The 11,548-nt window shown below is 33.6% G+C and overlaps 1 protein-coding gene across 1 annotated transcript in view; it reads left to right on the top strand.

Annotated features, from left to right (window-relative positions):
- The first annotated feature begins 1,210 nt into the window (after positions 1–1,210).
- LOC114330235 (neo-calmodulin-like) overlaps positions 1,211–11,548 on the top strand; it is a 56,497-nt gene continuing 46,159 nt past the window's right edge. The window contains exon 1 of the mRNA XM_028279558.2: positions 1,211–1,506. Coding sequence (XP_028135359.1) covers positions 1,426–1,506 — 81 coding nt within the window. The 5' untranslated portion in view covers positions 1,211–1,425. The remainder of the gene's footprint in view (positions 1,507–11,548) is intronic.

The following is an 11,548-nucleotide window of genomic DNA, read 5'->3' as shown; positions in this document are numbered from 1 at the left end:
TTTGGAGAAGTCCCACTTTGATATTTATCTTTAGACGAAACATCTTTCCTACTAGGTCATGCCGTTCCTTATATTCACTTGCAGCAAATACCTGGCAGATGAGAGGCGTGTTTATATCAAATGTCCCAATCCGTTTTAAAAGGAAAGCTTTCAACCAGTGCGGTCTACCAGTCCTCACATACGCAGCAGAAACTTTAGCTCTCACAAAAACATCAGCTGAACAATTGAGAGGGACACAACAGTTCACGTGAACTCACAATCGTTTGACGCAGCCATTTTGTAATTTTAAATTAAAAGAGAATTTAGATGTGAAATTTTATAACTTTAAGGGTTTTATACCCAATATCTGTGGCTTTTGGCCAGTATCCGTGATTTTTTATGTGATTTTTAACAATTGCTCTTTTATGAAGAATTTATAATGGGACGAAGCTCTGATGATGGCACGTAATCTGTTAAAAGTACTTAGCTGATTATTGAAATTTTTTTACACACTTTCAATTTCTTTGAGAACATACACCTGTTTGCCGGTTTGACTTAAATATTGGCCTGACAACTGTGAGATTTAACTAAAATGTCATGTAAGGATTTGCGACATTCTTAAAATTCCTATATGACGACATTCCTATATGACGTCAAAATTAATGTCGCATGAAAATAAGGTTTGGGATCAACTGTACTACTAATATAATTCTTCTTCTTCTACGGAACTACAGCACAAATTGAGCCTTGTCCTCCTTTATTTTTTGCCTCCACCCTTGCCTGCCTGTGGCTGCTCGTCTCCATACACGGACTCCTAAAAGGGCTTGTGCGTCGCTGTTTACTGTGTCTTCCCAGCGCTTTCTTGGCTTTCCAACCGGTCTCTTTCCCTGCATTCTAGCATTCAGTGCTCTTTTTGGTAGCCTATCCTCTCCCATTCTCATCACATGTCAGGCCCATTACTACTAATATAATTATATTATAATATGGGTGAATATACTACTCTTATATAAAATTTTATAGGGTGAATGTAAGGCTGATCATCCCATAATAACACAGTATGCGTTAGGATCGTTATTCTGAAATATACGCAGTATACTAATTTAATTAGTTAAAAAGTGTCAGAAAATACTTTGAAAGTGTCTAATTTGCCTTGATAAATTTTAAGTATCAAAATAATGGTCTAATTTCGCACAACATGAATGTCGTTTGCCAAGTCAAACGTTTTATTTTATGAAAGTTTTCAGTTGGCCCAGTAAGATCGCGCAAAACAGACGAAAATCATCAAATTATTTTTGTCAATTTGATTAAGAATATTGTAAATAGTGACGAGGTTAAAGGTGTAGGCCATAAAATTTAATAATTTAGTGCTGAAAATTAGCGGCGAAAATATTCGGCCCGTGGGTTTTTTATAGTTGAAATCCATGATTCGCCTTGAAATAGTGAAAAATGGCGGAAGCTGAGAGGTACGGTCGAGAATACAGCAGACTAAGAAGACTCACTAGTAATTTAGATGTGCAACAATCTTGTGTAAGTCTAATTATAAATCTGAGTGTATAATTGGGAGTAAAGGTGGGATGTTTGTTTACTTTTTCTATGTTACTAGTAACGGTATTTTCGTAACAGGTTAAACACAGGTACTGATGTAGGTGGATAATTATACATTCGTTATTTTCGATCTATTGAGCTATACTATAAATCTTAGTATGTGCTACCTTAATGAATTTTAAAAAGATATGCTCCGCAAAACTTCTTCACAGCTCAAAGTTGTAACGTCTCTATCATAATCATTGCTCTTTCACTCCATATAGATACTATTATTCTTCTTCTTCATTACAGAGTTTAGTCATTTACCGCATGATCCGGCATCAAAATTCGCTCCATCTTGTCAAGGGGCGTCCTGTACCTCTTCATGCAATGCTTTGCGTTTACACTAACTATTTTCATTTCACAAATTCGAAAGGTTTTGTCCTCTTCTGCCTTCCTTCTATATCTGTCTTGTCGAGGCGTTGGATAGCCTCAATATTCACATGTAGACGTTCTGCATGTCTGCTGGCTCTTCTTCTTAAGGTGCCTTCTCCAGTCTCCGTTACTGAAGGTTGGCTATAACTACAGCAAATTGCTCTCTATCTTGAGCTGTTCTTAGTATCGAACGTATGTCCATACCTGTCCACTCTCTTAAGTTCTTCAGTCAGGAGCATTTTCTTCTTCCTGAACCTCTTCTTCCTTCCACTTTCCCTTCCATTATGAGTCGTAAAAAGTTGTATCTTTCTCCTCTGTAAACATGTCCTAGATAACTTGTTTTTCTTTTTACCAACACCAATAACAATATTTAGAAGTTCTTTCTCAGTCCCTAATGCTGCACATTTAATTTGAATGATCATCTGCTAGCACATTTGACAATTATTTGTTCTTCTGTCTCCATCTTTAGATCTTGCTGGATGCAGCTGTTTTTACGTACCATAAAGCATCAACGCTGCTCCTTAGTACCCTATTCTGAGACATCTGTATTACTTGAATGTTTTTACTGGCGTATCTCAGAGTGGTCTTTATATATATTTATTTTGCAAATCAGTATTTTGTTATGAAAGGATAGTTTAGGATATCTTCCAAATATGAAATTTATCTTTCTAAATTCTAGGTTTAGTTTTCTCTCTTCTTTTTATTGTGAACTTTCCGATGCAGTCATCATCATTATTCTCTTTGCCTTATCCCTATGCGGGGTCGGCTTCCCTAATTGCATTTTTCCATACAATTCTTTCTTGGGTCATATCAATATTAATCCCCTTTACCAACATATCCTGCCTAATCGTCTCCCCCACGTCTTCTTTTATCTTCCTCTCCTACTCCTTCCAGGAATCTGCAGTTCAGCAATTCTTCGTATTGGGTGATTAGCGTCTCGACGCTGAACATGACCAAACCATCTCAACCTATTCTCTCTCATTTTGGCATCAATTGGTGCCACACCTAGACTTCCCCTAATATACTCATTTTTAATATTATCCTTTTTTTTTTGTCACTCTACTCATCCATCTAAGCATTCTCATTTCCGCCACATGCATTCGTTGTTTCTGTTTCTTTTTCACTGCCCAACATTCAGTTCCTTACATCATAGCCGGCCTTATGGCTGTTTTATATAATTTTCCCTTCAACTTCATTGGAATTTTCCTGTCACACAGCACACCACTCGCTTCCTTCCACTTCATCCATCCAGCCCTAATTCTACTTCATGCATCTCCATCTATTTCTCCATTACTCTGTAATACCGATCCCAGGTACTTAAAACTATCAGTTCACCATCCAAGGATAACATTTTATTTGTAGTAACTCCATCTTTAAATGAACATTGCAAATACTCTGTCTTTGTCCTACTAAGTTTTAAACCTTTTTTCTCCAGAGCTTGTCTCCACTGTTCCATTTTTTTTAAGTCTCTTCACTATTTCCTACTAACACGACATCATCGGCATACATTAAGCACCATGGAATGTTACCCTGTAGTTTCGTTGTTGTCTGGTCCAAAACTAACGAGAATAAATACGGACTAAGCACCGAGCCTTGGTGCAATCCTACTTTCACATGAAATTTATCAGTCTCTCCGACACCTGTCCTAACACTAGTCGTTACTCTCTCATACATATCCCTCACAATCTTTACATATTCACCAGGGACTCCTTTCTTATTGATAGCCCACCACAGAATCTCTCGAGGAACTCTATCATATGCTTTTTCAAGATCAATGAATGCCATATGAGCGTTTGTTTCTTTACTCCTGTATTTTTCTATCAACTGCCTTATAATGAAAATTGCATCTCTTGTTGATCTGCCCTGTATAAAGCCAAATTGATTCTCGGATATTTCGGTCTCTTTACGTATCCGTCTATCAATTACTCTTTCCCATATTTTCATGGTGTGGCTAAATTAAAATCAGTGAACTTTCCGATGCAGTATCTTATTCAAATGTAAACCCACAGGTATGTTGCAGAATCGACATCAGGAATTTCAAGATTATTTATTCTAATAGGCTGATATGCTTAGCTCTCTTTTATAGGTGAAATTGAGATACCCTGATGTTGTACTTTTAATTTTAATTCTCCATTTTTTTGTCCAATGATTGATTATATTCACTGAGTTTTGCTGTTTTCTTGCAGCGTCTTCATGGTCTTCTCCAACTGATAGGATAGCTTGATCATCAGCGAAAGTTGCTATCGTATCTTCTTCAAAAGTCTGGAATATCATTAATGTATAATAGGTAGAGAAGCGGTTTAAGTACACTACTTTGAGGTACCCCTCTTTAATTTATATCAGCTCAGAATAGGCCTCCTTCTGCTTGACTATAGAGAATCTATTTAAAATGTCAGATTAATTTAAACTATTTAATTAATTACTTAATCTAAAGCTTGTTCAACATCCAGAAAGACGGTCAAACAATATTTACTTCCTTCAAGTACTCTTTCTATTAAATTAGTTATTCTATGTTTTAATCTTTTTGCAATAGTTTTTCAAATAGTTTCGATAGTATAGTCAACCATGGTATAGGTCTGTATTATGAAACTTCATTTTGCGGTTGACCTGGCGTCTTTGTTATCATTATCATTGTAGATTACCAGTAAATCAGCACATGCTAAGTCTGAATGATGTATTTATTAAGTCAGTAATTCTTACTATAGCCTTTTTTGGGAAGCTGTTTTAGTACTTCTCCTATTACCAGATCGGCACCAGGTGCTTTTCTAAGATTAATATTTTTATTTATCTCCCTTTGGCCTTCTTTAGGGGTAACACTGTTGTGTGAATTGTTCCACATGTACAGGGTGTTTCATTAGTAACTGAAAATATTTTAATTGTAGATTCCTGGGTTCAAAATATTAAGGTTTAACCCAAGTCACCTAGTCCGAAAATGCTTCCTAAGTAGCTTTGCCAGGTGTCCCGATTTGCGCGGGACGTCCCGATTTTCAGAGGTCTGGGGACGCGTACCGATTTGTACCTGATCGGGACACTAAATGTCCCGATTTTCACCCACGGAAACCAATTTCAGGACTTACAGTAAATTTTATAACTATGTTATAAAAACAAAGCACTCCTAAACGCGGCAAAATCAAATGAAAAATATAATTTTAATAAAACATAAATAATTTACTTAATCTACGATTTTTTTTGTAATTTCGTCTGATTATTATTATTATTATTATGTAGGATTAAATGCAGATTATAGAAACACCTTGTAGTCCAGTAAATGAACGGAAAATACGGCGATACTGTGTAATTTTCAGGATCAACTCCGAACTGCATGAAAATTTGGACGGCTTGTGCCGTTGGTTGCTTTTACTCGGGGGGTGACAGTCACCCCTACTTGGGGTGAAAAACCGCGCGTTTAAATAAGTCCGGAGATGGATAAATTGACTAATTCTAAGCAATTTTAGTTCTATAGAATTAATTTTAACTTAGTTAATACTTTTCGAGTTATTTACATAATGTTTATTTTTAGACAAAAAAATTACGTTTTCAGGCGATTTTCACAAATAACTCAAAAATTAAGTATACTTTGATCGAAAAAAATAGTCTTAGCAAAAATGTAGCATAATATAAAAAAATGGAAAAAATTGTGAACTCATAAAGTCTATAGACCCAGCAAAAGAAAAGTTGTAGCTCATGAAAAATATGTTCTTATTCATCAAATTCCAAATCAAATATTTCAACGTGAAACAACCAAGAAATGAAGCACTTTTCGGGAAAAACCAATTAAAACTTTTTTAATAAAGCTTTATTTTTATGTTTTACAAAAGTTTCTAGCATCAAAACTAAGCGCGTTATGCTCAAAATCAAGTTTACGCCTTTTTTTTGGTAAAAAAAATCGTGAAAATCTCCCCCTACTTAGCACCCCAAATGAAATGAATCGTTACCCCTTTACAAACAATTTACTTTACTTATGTATTTTTAACATGATTGAAAGGGCCTGAACGAGTCACTAATCACGAGTTTATGCAAAATATGAACAGCCATATTTGAACCAATTTTTGTCTTGCAGAAAAACAAAATGACTCTATCATACATATTTATAAAAGCAAAACCTACTTACTTTTTACTCCTTAAGATTTTTAGTATCCCTAATACTTCTTCAGTTATTTTGAAAAAATTGCATTTTCCAATATTTTAGGATTTTTTTTTACTATAAAAACATTTTTTTTCAAAACTAAGCACTCCCAACCAGTAAACCTTACAGGTCGTATAAATAATACACATATAAAGTAAATGGTAAAGCGGTAACGATTAATTTTATGTACGGTGCTAAATAGGGGGAGATTTTCACGATTTTTTTTTTACCAAAAAAAGGGGCCAACTTTATTTTGAGCGTAACTCGCTTAGTTTTAATGCTTACTCGCTTTAAATAGACTTTTATATTTTAACACTTTAAAAAATTTTAATAGGTTTTGCTCGAAAATTGCTTAATTTTTTGGTTATTTGAAGAATAAGAACGTATTTTTGATGAGCTACAACTTTGATTTTACTGGTTGTATAGACTTTCTGAACATACAATTTTTTTGCTTTTTTAAAAGCTACATTTTTGCTAAGAATATTTTCTTCGATAAAATTATTCGAAAAGTATTGACTTAGTTTAAAAATTATATAGAACAAAAGTTTTTTAGAGTTAGTCAGTTGATCCATTTTGGGACTTAATTTAAACGCGCGTTTTTTTACCCCCGAGGAGGGGGTAACTGTCACCCCCAAGTAAAAGCAACCAATGGTACAAGTTTAACTTTGAAATAGACAGTAAGTAGAACCTAAAATCAGATTTTCATGCAATTCAGAGTTGACTCTGAAAATTACACTCAAAAACGGTCATTTACTGAACTATTGTTGATTATTTGTCCCGATCTACAACCCTAAATCCCGATTTGTTTTTGCTTATGTACCGATTAAGAACAAATCGGACCTTGCAACACTATTCCTAAGGGAGCTAGAGCTCTTTAAAGATAGCGTCTTTTAATTAGTTTTTTTTTAATACCTCCAGAACGCTTCTATTTAGAAAAACAAAAACTGGTACGCCTATTTGGCTTCCAGAGATAAATCGAATCCATAAATTGTGAATTTCTAGTACCGGTCATAGGCGTCCCTTTTGGGTAGGGAACGGTTACTTTATCGCATAACTTTTTTGTATTCAACTTTTAAGAATTTTTAACATTGGATTATTAAATTGTAGGATATTCTAGTACTAAAAGGTACTCTTGCTTTAAGTCGGTGGAATACACCGTTTTCTAGAAAAATGTTTTGTTTCTTGAATTTGAAAAAAATTTGAAAAAATAATTTAAAAAAAACGGTGTATTTTACCGATTTTGACCAAAAGTAACGTTTAGTACTGGAATACCTCATAATTTAATAATCTAGTGTCGAAAATGCTTTAAAATTAAAGACACATAAGATAATGCGCTAAAATAACCATTGACCAACCCAAAACAGACGCATATGACCGGTACTAGAAATTCACAATTATTGATGAAATCAATTCATCTCTGGAAGATATATAAACGTACCAGTTTTCGTTTTTCCAAATAGTTTTTTAATTTGATTTTTCAAATTAAAAATATGAAAAATTGTCAAATCGATTTTTTCGAAAAAGCAGTGTATCCTACCGATGTAAAGCAAGAGTACCGTTTAGTACTAGAATACATCACAATTTAATAATCCAGTGTCAAAAATTCTCAAAAGTTAAAGACAAAAGAGTTATGCTATAAAATAACCGTTGCCCTACCCAAACGAGACGCCTATGACCGGTACTAGAAATTCGAAATTGATGGAATCGAATTATATCTAGAACATAAATATATGTATACTACATTCGCTCTCGCGAGATTTTTTTTGAGACATTCGGAATAGGAAACGTACAACACAAAAATTCCTACCACACACTATTAACTGCTAAAATCAATTCAAATCAACTTAATCTTTCATTAAAAAAAGAAGAATTATTAGAAATAGTGGGAGTGTCTACTAATCTCATAAAATTTTGTGAAGTTTATTTCTACAAAATATTTTTATTTTGTACAATAAATAATTTTCTAATTTGCTATCAATACATTATAATGGTTTAAATAAATAAATATTGATTGGCGTAAGGTTTATGTTATTTTTATGTATGTTTACTATTAATAATATTGGATATGAGTAGGTGCGTTGGTTTTGTAGTAATTTCCAGTCACTTCTGACAACTGAATTTTTCAAAAAAGAAATTACTAACGTCAGTGTCAAAAAAAATCTCGCGAGAGCGAATGTAGTATACCAGTGCTTATTTTTCTAAGTAGACGCGTTCTGGAGGTATTTAAAAAAACTCAATTACAAGACGCTATCTTCAAAGAGCTCTAGCTACCTTAGGAAGCATTTTAGGACTAAGTGATTTGGGTTAAACCGTAATATTTTGAGTCCAGTAATCTACAGTTAAAATATTTCCAATTATTAATGAATCACCCTGTATAATAAAGTCAACCAATTTTGTGATCAGTCTCTGTCTTTCTCAAAACTTGTGCAACACCCTATATAATTGAAATTATTCACTTGTTCTAGTGGATGATCATCAATTAGTATTTTTGTTCTTGGTGTATATTTTCTTCACTTCCAGAAATTATGGCTTAAATTAAGATTGGAGATCATCAAAGCTATCATGACCTTGTTTAAAGCTGACCTAAAGAGTTCATTAGTGGTGAAGCCAAACCACTCTCTCAAATTCCGCAACCATGACCTTCTTCTACGGCCTGGATTCCGTTTTCCTTCTATTTTTGCCTGCATTATATTTTGAAGTAATGCATGTTTATGTCCTCACATCGGATGACCCAAATATTCCAGTTTTCTTCGTTTTATCGTTAACAAAACTTCTGGGTCTTTTCCTGTCCTTCATATAACTTCAAAGTTTTGTGACTCTTTCAACCCAGCTTATCTTCAACATTTGACGGTAGCATTACATCTCGAAACTTACAATATTTTTTATGTTGTTCTGTTTGAGAGTCCACGCCTCTACACCGTATAATAGCGTGTTAAATACGTAGCCTCTTAGCATTCTTAATCGTACATGGATACTTATATCTCTGTTGCGGAAGAATTTTCTCATCTTTATGAAGGTGGCCCTGGCAATTTCGATACTTGGTTTTATTTCATTGTGTTAGTTTCCAGTTTCGGTAAAGTTCTTAAGAGGAAACAGTAGCGATCAACAGGTAGCAAAAACGCGTTCCAAGATTGCGGCTGTAATTTTGAATATTTTTTCGAGATATTTGGCACACGTATTCGTAATATAATAAAGAACGGCGGTACAGAGCTCAATTTGAAAAATATATTAATATGTGGAAATTACTCTGTAATTAAATACAAAATTAAAAAAACGAGCCTGTACCGCCATTAAGAAGAACAAAAAAATACACTTCCTTCAAATAAACTTTTTTATCCGATGCCTGAATTTTGTATCACTTTGGAACTACTAAAATTTTTTATTTCATTAGTAGTTCCAAAATGACACAAAATCTAGGCATCGGATAAAATAAACCGGGAGATATTAACAGAAGTTCAACCACGATTTTCTAAGTCCTGCCCTTTGCAATACTGGAAGGTTAGAGAAGGTACTTACAATTTGTGAAAAAATCCACGGGTTTCCTGTGACATTTTTCTGTGAAAATTAGATTTTCCATGAATAAAAAAATTGGGAGTTGCGATGAATTTTTAAGTCCTGCCATATCCATAGAATAACAGGATACTATCTATTTTATGAAGAAAATTTTTTGGGCAGGACGGTCGCAAAAGGACTAAGGGAGTATACATATATACAAACATGTAATGAAAATAATGAAATTTTCATGATTTTCTAAGTCTGCCAACTTAATAAATTAATTATATTTATTTCAAAATGACCAAAAAAAATATTGGCATGACGTCCACCTAATGTTTAACTGCACTTGTTTCTTGGAAAATTTTGTATAAAATTTTCACTCTGGTTCCGTGATTTTCTAAGTCATAAAATAAATTTGTTACAAAATAAATAATTTCAGTATACATTATGCAAAATGGCAGGATGTTTAGTTACACCTTTTTTACTATATATAGTTAAAAATTTGTAAGAAAATTCGTGGGAAAATTAACACGATTTTTTAAGTCCATGCCATTTCGCACATATCTCAAGAAGGTTAATATAAATCTATTTTCAAAGAGGCAGGATGGTTGTATAGTTATTTCGTATAAAAAAATTAAATTATCTGTCTGTAAAATTATTTCAGGGTGTTATACAAACATATTCATATCACCACATTTTTCTGAGTCATACCATGTCGAGTATGCTTAAAAAAACACTAATCTAAAACCGTTTACAACTTTACAAATGTCATCAGACCATCTGGTTGGCGGACGACCTCTACTTCGATATGCTCGTCTAGAAGAAGCATATCGAAGTCTTGTAATTAGTTTCTTTAAAATAGCTGCTTTATTTGGAAAAACGAAAACTGGTACACTTATTTATCTTCCAGAGGTCAATTGTCAAATGGCATTATCAATTGTCTATTTTAGTACCGGTCATAGGGGTCCGTTTGAGTACGGAAACGGATATATTATCGAATAACTTTTTTCTGTCTAACTTTTAAGCATCTCTGACACTGGATTATTGAATTCTGGTATAGTTTTGTACTAAAAGGTACTTTTCCTTTAACTCAGAAGAATACGCAGTGTTCTAGAAAAATCGATGTGAAAAATTTTTCGTTTTTTGGTTTTTTGAGTTTAAAAGAATTTAGAAAAATTCTATTATAAAAAACGAAAACTGCTACGATTATTTCTCTTCCAGAGATGAATCGATTTTATCAATTGTGAATTTCTAGTACTGGTCATTGGTCATAGGCCTCCGTCTATTTAAAAGTACGCCCACCAATGAAACGAGTGTGATTCATGTGCCTGAAACTTTTTTATCTTCGAGACGCTCCACACCAAAGAAACATGAAACATAAAACATGAAACGTAAAACACGTTTCATGAAAATAAAACACAGCTAAACAAATAGAAGTCCGCACACACAAGAAGCGAGTGTGATTCATGCACATAAAACATATCTTGGTGAAATCAGTTTCAGGAAAGAGATCGTGTTGTATTTTTCGGTTTCAGTTTCATTGTTTTGGACAGTTAATTACGTGCATAATATGAATTCCGACCAAGAATTTAATATTGCATTGGTTTCTGCTGGAAAGTAGAACGAAGAGTTGTACAATTATAACCTGGAGAGGTACTCGAATAGGTAATGATAAGAAAATATCAGTTTTCTTTAAACCAGGACCCACAATAAAACAATGTAGATGTTTGAATACTCAGTCTATAAAATGATTTAAATTTGGGAAGATGATTACTTAGTTCGTTTGCAACCAAATACGTACTATGGTTATGATGTTGGGCAGTAATAAAAAGTTGCCACAAGAGTAACAACCTCGTCATCATTACTTTCCATTGTTGGCTATACAAATTTTCATTTTGTTTCCTTTGATTAGTATATAATATGAAACGGTTTTCGTCCTTCACAATTCATTTTGTTTCATGTTTTACGTTTTATGTTTTTATTTCACGT

The sequence above is a fragment of the Diabrotica virgifera genome, chromosome 1 (genome assembly GCF_917563875.1).
Source record: "Diabrotica virgifera virgifera chromosome 1, PGI_DIABVI_V3a".
Classification (NCBI taxonomy): Eukaryota; Metazoa; Arthropoda; class Insecta; order Coleoptera; family Chrysomelidae; genus Diabrotica; species Diabrotica virgifera.
Note: the sequence above shows the minus strand (reverse complement) of the source record. Positions and strands in the feature narration are given on the sequence as shown.